The sequence below is a fragment of the Podarcis erhardii genome (genome assembly GCF_964252035.2).
Source record: "Podarcis erhardii genome assembly, chromosome: 6".
Lineage (NCBI taxonomy): Eukaryota > Metazoa > Chordata > Lepidosauria > Squamata > Lacertidae > Podarcis > Podarcis erhardii.
Genome location: NC_138510.1, coordinates 4,915,902 through 4,931,021, shown reverse-complemented (window position 1 = coordinate 4,931,021; position 15,120 = coordinate 4,915,902). Strand labels below are relative to the sequence as shown.

Genomic DNA, 15,120 nt, shown 5'->3' with positions numbered 1-15,120 from the left:
AGCGGCTTAGTCATGCTAACCACATGACCCGGAAAAACTGTGGACAATCGCCGGCTCCCTCAGCCTTTAAAGCGAGATGAGCGCCGCAAACCCAGAGTTGTTTGCAACTGGACCTAATGGTCAGGGGTCCCTTTACCTTTAAAGGACTACTTAAAAGCCCTATATCAATGGTATTTAACACCTTATAACGTGAAGGTAATATGCAAGTTAAAAGGTAAAGGTAAAGGGACCCCTGACCATTAGGTCCAGTCGTGACTGACTCTGGGGTTGCGGCGTTCATCTCGCTTTACTGGCCAAGGGAGCCAGCGTACAGCTTCCGAGTCATGTGGCCAGCATGACTAAGCCGCTTCTGGCGAACCAGAACAGCGCATGGAAACGCCGTTTACCTTCCCGCCAGAGTGGCACCTATTTATCTACTTGCACTTTGAGGTGCTTTTGAACTGCTAGGTTGGCAGGAGCAGGGACTGAACAACGGGAACTCACCCTGCCGCAGGGATTCGAACTGCTGACCTTCTGATCAGCAAGCCCTAGGCTCTGTGGTTTAGACCACAGCGCCACCCGCGTCCCTTTAATATGCAAGTTAGGCTTGGATAAATGTTGAAGATGTGGATCAAATAGCTCAGTTCGTAAGCCTGAGGCTCGAATCACGTGGAGCTTCAGAGTCTCGGTCTGTAGAGCAATAGACTCTCAATCTCCGATTCGTGGGTTTGAGCCCCACGTTGGGCAAAAGATTCCTGCATTGCAGGGAATTGAGCTAGATGTCCGCCATAGTCCTGTAGCCCTGTAGTTCTACGATTTCACACACACACCCCTTTTGGAATTGTTCTCAGCTAGAAACATTACGGAAATCTGTTCCCTGATAACGCCCAACCTTACGCTGCTTCCAGCTTGCTGCGGCTTCAGTTCATTCTGCTCTTTAGTTTTGCTTTATTTTATTGAGAACCATTTCATTTTTATTAGTAAGTGGGATGGGGGCCAAGCCAAGCTCTCCTTAGTGGGATGAGCCTCTGAGAATAAAGGAAGACTCTGGGACGCAGCAGCAAACAGAGAGTCACCCGAGGATGTGAAAAATAACTTTATTTTCGAGCCCCGCTGAATGAGGAAATAACAACAACTACCGACAGCGATCATACGGACCAGCAATCATCTTGGATAAAGCTCTGTTTCAGTGTTGTCCGTTCGAAAGTAGGCTAGAGGTCTCAGGAGCCCCTGCCACCCCCCGGGATCCACTAAGTTCTCGTGCCCTCTCCCCTACTGGAAAAGCACCGGTGGCGGAGTGACTCCTCCTGGATCTGGGCGGAAGTCCAAGGAATGGCTTGTCGCGTCTCTCCTTGGCAAACCACAATCCCTCGTTGCGCCGCAGCTCGGTTGGGGGGGGGTTTCGTTCCCACCCTCTCCCGTCTCCCCCGAGTCCGCAGGGCCATCTTCCCCGTCGTCTTGGAGATTGTCACCCGCCAGCACCAAGCCCACCCTGGTTCCAGTCACCCTACCCTCTTGCCCCAGTCAGGAACATCCAACTCAAGCCGCCCCAGGCGTCAAGCCCACCTTGGCTTCTCAGACAGGCGGTTGTCTCTGCTTCGTCTCATCTCCGCAGCACCTTCAGGTGGCCCACGCCTCTTGCCTTCAGGCAGTTGCCCCCGCCCAGATCCCGGCGGATGCCCTGGAAGGAAGGAAGAGAAAGCATTGAAAGCAGTGCCAGACCTGCCCAAGGCTGTGGGGTGCAGTGGTTGGAGTCAGTGCTAGGAATTCCCCAGGCACCAAATTACGCTAGTAAGGACTACAAGAAGTTTTGTAAGGAGAAATATACGAAGTGTCACAAAGTAGAAAGAGATAGAGATATTGGTTATGGGTTTGAAATGTAATAGGGAAAATAAGAAATGGATACTAAGAGATTAGATTGGAAAATTTTCAAACAGGACTGGTGGAAGTCCAAAAAAATTGAATAAGATGTAAAAGTATGTTTAATTACTGTTGAAAATGAGATGTTAAAAAACTAATAAAAATTTATATATAAAAAAAGAAATTCCCCGGACACGTTTTGCGACTGGCATGGGCCCAATCATGACCACATGGAGATTTCTGGATGCCAGGTTAGTGACTGACATTTGGCTGGCCTTTCTAGCTTTCTTAAGCAGGTCAGCGGAAAAGCTTATTTATTGCATTGATACCCTGCCTTTTCCTCCAAAGAGTACATGGTTCACCTCTCTCTTTAATTAATCCCTATGACAACCCTGTGAGGTAGGTGAAGACCCTAATCTCCCAGGTCCAAGTCTGACACTCTAACCACAACACAACACTGCCTTCCTAGAGTCCTTCTGCTCTGTGGCAGCTACATAAATGAAGTAGGCTAATTACTATTATTCTTCTTGTTGTTGTTGTTGTTGTTATTTATACCCCCCCCTCCCCAGCCAAGAACGGGCTCAGGGCAGCTAACACCCAATATAAAAACAATTGATTGAAATACAACTTAAAAATAAGATTAAAATACAACATCAAAACATTAAAATACATCCTCATTTCAGTGGAAACTCAAATCAAAAACTTTTTTGGGGATGAAAATGTCAAGTCTTCACCAAGGCTAACTATCCAGACTGGTCCTGCATGGGCCAGGAAAAAGCCAGGGAAGTCCCCAAATAGGAGTTCCATATAAATAAATATCGGTAAAGCAAATTGTCATTTAGAGAAGGATCTGAAATATTTTCCTTGAAGCTTGTTGTTTCTCGATTGTTTTGTGTTATGTTTTAAGGTAAACAGCAATGAATATTTTTTCCCTTAAAATTCAAAGCTGTATAGAAATGAAAATAATAATAATAGCAATAAATCTCATCAGGGAAAAATGGGGGAAACGGGAAACATTCCATTGTGGCATCCGTAACCTAAGGTGCTATTTGGCGATTAGCTTCTATATTTCAGTTTCTAACAGTTTCAGTTAGAGTGCTAGACTAGGAGCTGTGGAAGACCAGGGTTTGCACCCCCACTCTGCCATGAAGCTCAATGGGTAGTGACGGGGGGGGGGGACATTCACTGCCCTTCAACCTAACCTACCTCACAGGGTTGTGGTGCGGATTAAATGGCCGGGGGGGGGGGGGAGAGAGAAGAACCATGCATGCCACATTGAGCTCCCTGGAGAGGAAGCAGAAATGTAGCAAGTACAGTGGTGCCTCGCAAGACGAAATTAATTCGTTCCGCGAGTTTTTTCGTCTTGCGATTTTTTTTCGTCTTGTGATGCACGGACTTCGGAAAAGCTTCAAAAATCACCAAAGTCTTCAAAAACCTCAAAAAAGGCTACCACACCGCGTGCTATGAGTTGCTCCTCGAAGTGAATGCACGGTTTTAAGAAAAAGGAAACAAACTTGCAAGACAAAGGAAACAAACTTGCAAGACGTTTTCGTCTTGCGAAGCAAGCCCATGGGGAAATCCGTCTTGCGAAGCAACTCAAAAAACGAAAAACCCTTTCGTTTTGCGAGTTTTTCGTCTTTCGAGGCATTCGTCTTGCGAGGTACCACTGTAAAGCAATTCACCTGCATTATCTTGCAACAGTCACAACAACCCCCCAAGGTAGATGCATGCTGGGGGGGCCCGGAAGTCACTCACTCACCCGGTGGACTCACAAGCCTGAAATTGCAGCGGGCTCCCCCATTTGAACCTCAGCTTCTTAGCAGTGGCGTAGCGTGGGTTGTCAGCACCCGGGGCAAGGCAAGTAATTTGCGCCCCCTAACCCGTGGATTTGCGCCCCCTAACCCTATCCCTAACCCTAACCCCCAGATGTTGCGCCCGGTGCAGCCGCCCCCCCCTGCACCCCCCACGCTACGCCACTGCTTCTTAGTCACTACGCCAGAGTGGGGGACTCTTTTCAGATAATAATAATAATAATAATAATAATAATAATAATAATAATAATACATTTTTATTTATACCCTGCCCTTCCCAGTTCAGGAAACCGGGGTCAGGGTGGCTGACAACAAATTTAAAACACTTAATTGATGCTACAAAAAAACCCAGCATAAAATATAGTATAAAGTGTAAATAACAATACAATCAAAAATCAATTTAGGGGGGAAATCCATCCAATAAACATTAGATGATCACCAGGGCTAGCTGGCTAAATTAGTCCCATTTGGGCCAGCGAGGAGACCAGGGGAGAATTAGCTGTGGGATCCCAGAGAGGATAATCTTCATAAAATGGGGAGGGGGGGGAAGGAAGGGGAATAAAAGATCAGGCTAAGTTCAAATTGAAAGCCAGGCAGAATAGCTCTGTCTTACAGGCCCTGCAGAAGGAGGTTAAATCCTGCAGGGCCCTCGTCTCATGGGACAGAGCATTCCACCAGGTCGGAGCCATCACTGAGAAGGCCCTGGCCCTGGTGGAGGATAATCTAGATGGAGGGCCACCTTCCCATCTGTGTAACGTTCCGGGGGCCAAAGAGGGCAGGGCAATCAATGCCTTTTGTACAGAAGCGGCGTCACGTTTGCACAACCCTCACTGTCCTCTTTCCAGGCAAGCAAGACGTAGCATCTTTTTAGGCAAGCGAAAAGCACTTGGGGATGGGGCAAAACGGGGATGGTAAAGGGGGCGGCTGTGACCTGGGGAGAGTCCTGGGGGCAAGTCAGAGATGCCTGGGGGGGTACACCTGCCCCCCCACCAGGGCTAAGGCTCACCATCCTGCAGGCATAGCCCTAAGCTGCATGTTGCACTGCCAAAGACGTTTTCAACTAATGAACTCTGAGTAGGGGTCACGTTTTGGGACAATCCAGATTGGTACTGTGACAACTCCCTCCCCACCACCCCTAGCAATATTTCCTTTCGTTTATGAAAAAAAGAAAGAAAGAAAAAAGCTAATTACAAACCAATGCATGCAAAGATAATTATCTGCGGCAGGGGTTGCTGACCACTAGCTGGTGAGACCATTCCCACCTCTCAAACCACATCTACCTGCCCACCAGTTGCTGTCACTCTACAATCCTGCAGAGATCAGGATTAACTCTCCACTCACCAACTGGGGCAAACCCAGGCAGCATCTTAAAAAGTAGAGACATCACCTTGCCAACAAAAGTCCGTATAGTTAAAGCTATGGTTTTCCCAGTAGTGATGTATGGAACTGAAAGCTGGACCATAAAGAAGGCTGATCGCTGAAGAATTGATGCTTTTGAATTCTGGTGCTGGAGGAGACTCTTGAGAGTCCCATGGACTGCAAGAAGATGAAACCTATCCATTCTGAAGGAAATCAGCCCTGAGTGCTCACTGGAAGGACAGATCCTGAAGCTAAGGCTCCAATACTTTGGCCACCTCATGAGAAGAGAAGACTCCCTGGAAAAGACCCTGATGTTGGGAAAGATGGAGGGCACAAGGAGAAGAGGACAACAGAGGATGAGATGGTTGGACGGTGTTCTCGAAGCTACCAGCATGAGTTTGACCAAACTACGGGAGGCAGTGGAAGACAGGAGTGCCTGGCATGACGGAGAGCCAGTGTGGTGTAGTGGTTAAGAGCGGCAGTCTCGTAATCTGGGGAACCGGGTTCGCGTCTCCGCTCCTCCACATGCAGCTGCTGGGTGGCCTTGGGCCAGTCACACTTCTCTGAAGTCTCTCAGCCCCACTCACCTCACAGAGTGTTTGTTGTGGGGGAGGAAGGGAAAGGAGAATGTTAGCCGCTTGGAGACTCCTTAAAGGGAGTGAAAGGCGGGATATCAAATCCAAACTCTTCCTCTGGTCCATGGGGTCACGAAGAGTCGGACACGACTAAACGACTAAACAACAACACCAACTGGGGAGCAGAGAGTTCAGTCTTGGTGGGTGAGGCTTTGCCAGGCTAGTTTAAGCCTTTTGCCACTTGGCACCCCAAAGTCATTCATGGCAGCCTAGCTGGCTTGAAAGGCACCGTGTTCTCCAGGCTGAACCTTTTCCTGCAATGCACCATTTGATTCCTTTCAAGGTGACATCTCAGCCCAGCAGCCAGCGCTCATGCGATCCGAATGCCTTGGCAGAGGCGGTTTTAGGGTGGCGTGCCCGGTTTGGCCGCAGCGGCCCCCACTGCAATGCCGCAGAACAAAGCGCAAGAGGCGGGGGTCACCAAATTTTAGTGCCACACAGGGTGCTGCTGACGTTTGAGAACCCGAATCCTGCCACTGGTCTCAGAACAGGGTCATTACTAGGTATTGAAAGGGCTCAGGGTATGTGTGTTACTTAAAGCGTAGAGATATCTCTGGGCAAATTACGACGGCAAGTAGCTGGGGGTCTCACCAGCACTGTAAGCGAAGCGAAAATAACGCTTTCTAAAGCCCGGTGTGAAAGACACAAGGTTCAGTCACCGTGGGCCATCCTCTAACAACACCCATGTTCCAGAATTCTCTAGGGCATCTGCTCCCAAAGTACTGCCTCCTGGGGGGGTGTGGATTACTTATGGGGCCTTCAAAAGACAAGGGGGCAAGAGGTGGGCAAGACTATTAGACTTTGGGAAACCTGGTACCACTGGGTCAAGTTCATCAGTTCTGTTGAATTTAAGTTTAATGCAACAGGAAATGATGATCTTGACCCAGTAATACCAGGTTTTCCAAAGTGTGATAATCATTTACACCTCCAGCTTTAATTACATTGTGAGTAACTGTGCAGTTGCTTCTGTTTTGAATTTTATTGTGCTATTATCTTTCTTAGTGGGCCATGCAAAGCGCTGTTTGGAATAATGCCTTCACACACACAAACACACACATACTGGAACAACCAATGATTCTGGATCAGCCCAGCTGCAGACAGTGTGTTGGTGCACCAACAGTCACTGCTGTTGTCAGTTGCCAGTTGTGTCACTGCTGATCACCAGGAGGGTAAGGGGTAGGGGTGAAGCTGGGGTGAGGTTTGCCCAGTGCAGATTTGCTGGAGGGAAGTTGGCTCCACTTGTGTGCTTGCAGAGCGACAACCTTGCTTCTGCCTCACCTTCCCCTTCTGCCTCCCAGTAAGAATAAGAATGCAAGACCTTGCTAGATCACGTCAATGGCCCATCTCAGTGTCGTGGGCTTAAGCCCCACACTGGGCAAAAGATTCCTGCACTTGAACCAGATTTTCCTCATGGTCCCTTCCAATTGATGCTGACAAATTTTCAAGAGGGCTTTAAACTCCGGTGACAAGGACTTGCAAAGTGGAGCAGAAATACAGTATAGAGAAATGAATTTTCAGGCTTCTCATTTTCCCAGCCTTAAATAGAGAAACGGAAAGAGCGAACGCCTTTGCTTTTCAAACTTGAGAGGAGAGGCTTTTGCAGGGGAAGCAATAATAATAATAATAATAATAATAATAATAATAATAATAATAATTTATTATTTCTACCCCCCCCCCATCTGGCTGGGTTTTCCCAGCCACTCAGGGTGATTTCCAACACAGACCAAAAATACACTAAAATGTCATACATTAAAAACTTCCCTGAACTGGGCTGCCTTCAGATGTCTTCTGAATGTCAGGTAGTTGTTTATCTCTTTGACATCTAGTGGGAGGGCATTCCACAGGGCAGGCACCACTACCAAGAAGGCCCTCTGCCTGGTTCCCTGAAGCTTTGCTTCTCTGGATTAGTTGTAGTTTCCGGGTCACCTTCAAAGGCAGCCCCATGCAGAGTGCATTGCAGTAGTAGATACGGTAACTACTACAGTAGTAGATAACTAGAGCATGTACCCCTCTGGTGAGACAGTCTGCGGGCAGGTAGGGTCTCATCCTGCGTACCAGATGGAGCTGGTAAACAGCTGCCCTGGACACAGAATTGACCTGTGCCTCCATGGACAGCTGTGAGTCCAAAATGACTCCCAGGCTGCGCACCTGGTCCTTCAGGGACACAGTTGCCCCATTCAGGACCAGGGAGTCCCCCACACCTGCCCACCCCCTGTCCCCCAAGAACAATACTTCTGTCTTGTCAGGATTCAGCCTCAATCCATAAGTCACCATCCATCCCCCAACCTCCTCCAGACACTCACACAGGACCTTCACCGCCTTCATTGAACACCCGATGAAACCTGGGAATCTGCTTTGCACTCTTAGTCTGGCCTCCTGGCTCCACAAAGCTCAGTACTGCCCACAGCAACTGGCAGAGACCCTCCAGGGTTCCAGGCAGGGGTCATTCTCAGCTGTGCCTGGAGATCGCAGGGACTGAACCCGGGATCTTCTGCACGCAAAACTCATGCAAGCTGATCTACCGTCTCTCCCACCTTTCAGCAAGGTGCAATGGGGCAGCCGGGTTGCCATCTCTGGTTGGAGAAAGCACATAGCCAGCATGATCCAGCATGTGACGTGCGGGAGGAGATGCGCCCAGACCTTAAGGGACTAAGAGCAATGGCCATTTTGGCAGAAGGGGGCATGGGACCTGGAGCGTCGCCCTTCCTGCCTCTCCCTGCCAGGAGTCTTGCTTATGTCCTCACAGAAGGTTGCCATGGCGAAGGTCATGATGTCATCACCAGCTGGGGAATAGCCGGAAGCCGGAGCGAGTCTGGAATGACAGCCAGCTCCCAAAAAGGTCGCACTCCTTCCCAGCACTTAGAAAGAAAAGAAAACTTTTCGATCGAGCCAGTTTTTCAAAACAAAACAAAACACAAGCATATCCTGGGCTCCCCTCATCATCATCATCTCCATTTTTGGAAGTTGAAACTACCATGGCTTGAAGGACAAAACCCACACACCGCAGTCATCCTGCCAACATTCCCCCCTCTCCTTCCAACAACCTGTGAAGTTGCTTCACACTCCAGATCCCATTATCTTTGATCATTGGCCATGGTGGCAGGGGAAGAGTTGCAGTTGCAGAACATCTGGAGGGCACTGGATTGGTGAAGACTGCTTAATATTTGGAGCAGAACATTGCTCTTCGAAAATCAATACAGTTGTCTGTTTGCTGACCACCAGATGTCTTTCCCTGCAACCAGAGATGCTAGACTAGGCATTATACATAAAACCCATGTGCTCTTCAAATAATTAGAAGCTACTGAATGGAGCTGCTAATCACAGAATTGTAGCATTGGAAGCGACTATGAGGAATCATCTAGTCCAGGCATAGGCAAACCCGGCCCTCCAGATGTTTTGGGACTACAGTTCCCATCATCCCTGACCACTGGCCCTGTTAGCTATGGATGATGGGAGTTGTAGTCCCAAAACATCTGGAGGGCCGAGTTAGCCTATGCCTGATCTAGTCTAAACCCCAGCAGTGCAGGAATGTTCAATATGATTTTATTCCTGCTGCTGGATTCTACATTTTGGTTGTAAAATTCAGCTGAATGTCATGTTGTGAAAATGTCGTGTTGAATTCCCTTGACAGTCTGTTAAAGTGCTGCAAAGACCCAAAGATGGGGAGATGATACATGCGTCCTGATTACCGAGGCTAGACTACCCAGAGACACAATCAGTCTCACTGCGAAGCTGACCTGCTGTTAGAGGTGCTGTTAACATCTAGGAACACCGATAAGGAACACAGGATGCTGCAAATGCAGCTTGAAATAGAATCACAGAATGAGGACCCCTCATCTAGTCCAATCCCTTGCAATGCAGGAATTCTGCCCACAGCTGTTCCTGGGTGGCCTCAGACCACCAACTTTCTGGTGAACAGCCAGTCGCACAGCCCCATTCTGCCACAGAGGATCCAGTTAGCATGGAATTGCCTAGTCTGCTGAGACCCTCCCTGCCTGCGCACTGTCTGGCCAGAGTGGTGCATGCTCTGGTTATCTTGGACTACTGCAATGCGCTCTACGTGGGGCTACCTTTGAAGGTGACCCGGAAACTACAACTAATCCAGAATACGGCAGCTAGACTGGTGACTGGGAACGGCCACTGAGACCACATAACACTGGTCCTGAAAGACCTACATTGGCTCCCAGGACGTTTCTGGGCACAATTCAAAGTGTTGGTGCTGACCTTTAAACGGCCTCAGCCCAGTATACCTGAAGGAGCATCTCTACCCCCATCGTCCAGCCCAGACACTGAGGTCCAGCTCCGAGGGCCTTCTGGTAGTTCCCTCACTGGGGGAAGTGAGGTTACAAGGAACCAGGCAGAGGGCCTTCTCGGTGGTGGTGCCTGCCCTGTGGAACGCCCTCCCATCAAATGTCAAGGAAATAAGCAGCTATCTTATTTTTAAAAGACATCTGAAGGCAAGTTTATGTATTTTAAAAGTTCTCCAACTAAGTCAGATTTCACGAGCAAAACTTGAAAAGGCGCTTGAATGTGTAAGTACAATTTGATTACATAAAACCGGACAGAATTTTCAGTTCCACTGCGAGCGGAGAGCTGCGAGCTAACGCTTTGGGTCCTTTCGAACTCTACGATCCTATTATTTGGAGGGCACAAGGTTGGGGAAGACGATTAGCGAAGTCTGTAGCCTCTGCGGCCAGAAGAGCCTACAAGGTTTCAGAAGAGGAAGGACAGCAAAAGCTTGTTCATAAAAGATGCTCTGAGGCTCATGCGTTGGTGCAAATCCTTCAGTCCCCTTGGGCGATGCAAGCGTGAAATGTTTGCTGGTGCAAAAGAGCATCAGTGTAAAAATGACCTGCAGACATTAAACAGGAATTTTTAGGCAACTCTGCAAGAACAGAATGACCCCTTCCTCCCCATGTCATCGTCACGATGGAGATCAAGGGGCAAGCCCCAGTTTTCATAATAGGATACCAACCCCACCAGAATCAATGGGCAGCCCCTAGATCAGGGGTGGAGAACCTTTGGCCCTCCATAATGCTAAAGGTCACCCTCGCCCAATGGTGACGATATGCTGGCTCCCCACAACCATTACTGAATATATAGGCTGGTTCAGACATAACAATAGTCCATGGTTTGTTCTAGCTATAGACTATTGCTTGTTCTGCATCAGACACACACAAGCCACCCATGGTTTATTATTCTTCCTTCTACCTCTGTCTGCCCAAAGACCTCCTGGTTGCCATTCCACAAGCAGTAGACTCTGTGGGTGATGCAACAGCCCAAGCCATGGCAGTGCTGAGCCACAGTTTGCGCGCTCTCTCTCTCTATATATATATAAACCCAAACTAACCCCAGCTTGCAAGCAACCTTATAAAGGAATATTGGAAGCAGCCTTATACTAAATCAGGACAAAGAACAACAACAAGGGTCCCTAAAGCAAATGCAAAAAAACATTATTTGGAACCAGGCTATCTCTTCAGGAACTGAATGTTATCACTTTCTCCATTGACAACTGAGAAAACAAAGTGATCTGGAAAAGGCTGAGCAGCTGAAATGGATTTTTGTCTGCCACTGTGCATCTTCTTGGTGTTTTATTTCAGTATCTCCATTGAAACATATATATTCAGTGTAATTTGAAAACTGGGTTTTCAGGGGAAAAACAGGGAACCATGCCTGATCTAACCAACGCCTCCTACAAGGAAATGCAGCTCGGACTGGCGATGCCTCCAGACCGTCTGTTTTGTACACCAGAATTTCAGGTGTGCACAAATAAAATGGGTTTAATGGTTCTGTTGCCCTGGCACAACAAAACCACTTTTGAAACAAGCACTTGGAAAGTGGATCGAAAAGTGTGGAGTGCCTGAATGGGAAGATGTGGAGACACCCCGCCCCACCAAGCAGAACAGGATGAGTGCTCAATAAATACTGGGTGCACCCTAACCACCATATAAGCCATGGGTAGGCAAACTAAGGCCTGGGGGCCAGATCCGGCCCAATCGCCTTCTAAATCTGGCCTGCAGACGGTCCAGGAATCTGTGTTTTTACATGAGTAGAATATGTGCTTTTATTTAAAATGCACCTCTGGGTTATTTGTGGGCCCTGCTTGGTGTTTTTAGAGTAGAATGTGTGCTTTTATTTAAATTGCATCTCTGGGTTATTTGTGGGACACAGGAATTAATTCATTTTTTGCCCCAAAATATAGTCCGGGCCCCCAAAAGGTCTGAGGGACAGTGGACCAGCCCCCTGCTGAAAACCTTTGCTGACCCCTGATGATATAAGCAAATCAGGATGAATGCTGTGCCAATTGATTGTCTGTAGGAGGTTCAAATATTTTGAGGATGTGTTGGCTGCACTAACTACCTCGAAAAACAAAAAACTGCCCAGATGGATCAGACCAAAGATCATTCAACTCTGGGATCCTGTTTTATGCAAGTGGCCCACCATCAAGTTATGAAGGCCAAAGCCTCCTCATCTCCCCACTGTCAGAAGAGTGGGCCGGGTCCAGGAGGGCCAGCCCAGTAGAGATGGAACCCATGTCTGACTGCAGCCCTCCAATCACTATTTTGCAGTGGGGAGATGCAGGAAGTAGATGGAAAACAGGTGGTATGTGCAAACACTCAGAACTAACTCTGTGCCTTGCTATCCTAGAGGTTTGTGATTAGAGTGTTCAATTACAACCTCTGCTATGGACTTTCACTGGGTGACCTTCGGCCAGTGATGGCCCCTCAGTCTAACCTACTTCACAGGGTTGATGTGGAGATTAAATGAAGAGAGGGGAGATGTATGCCACGCTTGAGGAGGAGCCAAAGCTGGGGTATAAATGCAGTCAATAAAAATAATTGTAGAGGGCTGGTGTTAGGTCAGGACCTAGACTTGTTCATCGATGAACTAAGGGCTAGCCACCATCTTCCAACCTCACTATACCCATCTGCACAAACTTCTAGCATTGGAAGTTTCCGCACTGAAGCCTTTGGAGAAGCCAGGAATTCCAACCTTTTCCCCCAACCTGGTGAGTGCAGGTGTACACCCCTGCTTAAACAGTAAGAGAAAACCATTCTGCGCATGTCCAGAGACACTCTCTCCTGATGAGCACTTACTGTTCCCAACCCTAACCCTACGGGAAGCCATCTAATTAGACTTTAATTTGATTCTGACCTGTTTCTAGGAAGTAATTTAATTATTGCTTGATTTTATACCAATGTTATATATTTGATGTTAGCCGCCCTGAGCCCGACTTCAGCAGGGGAAGGTGACATATAAATAAAAGTTGTTTGTTATTATTATTATTATTATTATTATTACTATCACATTTGATTCAAGTCTTAGCTCTGGCCCTGAACAGAGGGTTTGGAGTCAAGCACTGTTTGTCGCAGTCTATAAAAAGCACAGGGATATACAAACACATCAAATGAAGAACCAACTCTGCTGGCCTGACTGGAATCCCCTTAGCTGATAGGAGGAGGTGATCGCCTACCTCCCACCTAGGGTTTTCCCAGGAGAAGCAAAACTGATCTGTGTATAAGGGAACGATCTGCTAGCGCTAGCCCGCTGGGAAATGAGGGCTTTTATAAACCTCCCCACCCTGGGGAGTTGCTTCTGAATGCCAGGCCCCTGCCTTGCAACAGGGGCCATGATTGCCAAACAAAGCATGCCTCTAAGCATGCACAGAGTGCTGCTGAGTAATTGTTTCCAGGCATGGGTGTAGCCAAGGAAGGGGGCAATAGAAATACAGTGGTACCTCGTGTTAAGAACTTAATTTGTTCCGGAGGTCCATTCTTAACCTGAAACTGTTCTTAACCTGAGGGTGCTGTGGGTTAAACCACAGAGCCCAGGACTTGTTGATCAGAAGGTTGGCTGTTCGAATCCCCACGACGGGGTGAGCTCCCGTTGCTCGGTCCCTGCTCCTGCCAACCTAGCAGTTCAAAAGCACCTCAAAGTGCAAGTAGATAAATAGGTACCACTCCGGCGGGAAGGTAAACGGTGTTTCCCTGCGCTGCTCTGGTTCGCCAGAAGCGGCTTAGTCATGCTGGCCACATGACCCAGAAGCTGTACGCCGGCTCCCTCGTCCAATAAAGCGAGATGAGCGCCACAACCCCAGAGTCGGCCACAACTGGACCTAATGGTCAGGGGTCCCTTTACCTTTACCACTTTAGTTAATGGGGCCTACTGCTGCCACTGTGCCGCCAGAGCAAGATTTCTGTTCTCATCCTGAAGCAAAGGTCTTCACCTGAGGTACTATTTGTGGGTTAGCGGAGTCTGCAACCTGAAGTGTATGTAACCCGAGGTACCACTGTACTTAACTGACCCATCGGGTCGGTTCTGCCCCTCCAGCAAGTCTCTCCCCCCCCCCCCAACAAAAATCCTGGCTATGCCCATGCTTCCAGATGAAGGATTAGGGACCCGAGGGCTGAGCGCTTCTAAGCTATCCTGGACTCCCGCAGCCGCAGCCCCCTCGGGCGGCAGGACTCACCCCCTTCCTCTGGTTGCTGAGGCAGAAGGTGCAGATGCTGCGCGGCTGCTTGCCCGGCTCCATCACGTCTCCCTTGGCCCCGCACAGGGCGCGGAAGCAGGGCTGCCCGTCGTCGGCGCCGTCGGCCAGGAGCAGCACGTTGGCCAGGTGCGCGATGTAGCTGGACGCCAGGCGCAGCGTCTCGATCTTGGAGAGTTTTCTGTCCACCGGCTCGGTGGGGATGAGGGTGCGCAGCGCCGTGAAGGCGGTGTTCACGCTCTGCGTCCGGTCCCGCTCGCGCGCGTTGGCCGCCTGCCGCTGCTTCACCACCACCACCGGCCCGCCGGACGGCCGGGCAGCCGCCGGGCAGCAGCCGAAGGAGCGCTCCGACGCGTCGCTGCTGCCTCCGCTGCGCGCCTCCTCGTCGTCCTCCGAGGCGTCGTCCTCCTCCGACAGCAGGCGCAGCTCCGGGTACAGGACGCGCGCCGCCACCGGGCGCAGCAGCGCGAACGCCATGGCCGCGCCGTCGGGGGTGGGAGGAAAGGAGAGCCGCTGCTTCTCTGCCACGGGCGCGGCGCGCGGCCCGAGCCCCGCGGAGGCGCGTCCGACGCGGGGAAACTCTCGCCGCGCGTCCCGGAGCCGCGCTCTGCGGGGCTCGCCAAGGCGCCGTCTAGATATAGCTATAAAAGGCGCAGGGCGGAGGCCAGCGGCCACGGTGGAATGCGCGCCGGCCAATCGCAGCGCGGGGAGCGGAGCACCTCTCGCCGGCCTGGCCAATGGGAAGATGGGTCTGATCCGGTTTCGGGAGCCCTCTGGCCGGGCAAAGGGGATGTGCCGCTGCGTCGCATCCACCGCCAGTGTTTGCGCAGAAGGTTGCCACCCGTCCTGTTATAATACCGGAGTGTTCTGTATTTCTTTCTTCTTTTTTTTATAAATAATTTTTATTGAATGATTTTATGTTACAAAAAACAATACAGCCATACTACCACTAAATATAATTAAGAAATAAAAATTACATACATCAATA

General features: G+C 49.5%; 2 protein-coding genes across 2 annotated transcripts in view; one reads left to right on the top strand and one right to left on the bottom strand.

Annotated features, from left to right (window-relative positions):
• The window catches only part of LOC309344981 (signal-regulatory protein beta-1-like), a 134,900-nt gene extending 125,838 nt beyond the window's left edge, over positions 1–9,062 (top strand). The window contains exon 6 of the mRNA XM_081867965.1: positions 9,036–9,062. The gene's annotated coding sequence lies outside the window, so the exon portion shown is untranslated. The remainder of the gene's footprint in view (positions 1–9,035) is intronic.
• TCF15 (transcription factor 15) lies at positions 1,063–14,714 on the bottom strand. Its single transcript, XM_081868156.1, has 2 exons — positions 14,115–14,714; positions 1,063–1,660 (listed from the first exon to the last, which is right to left on the bottom strand). The coding sequence occupies exons 1-2, from the start codon at positions 14,607–14,609 to the stop codon at positions 1,583–1,585; spliced, it is 573 nt and encodes a 190-aa protein (XP_081724282.1). The 5' UTR covers positions 14,610–14,714; the 3' UTR covers positions 1,063–1,582.
• Between the last annotated feature and the right edge of the window lie 406 nt (positions 14,715–15,120).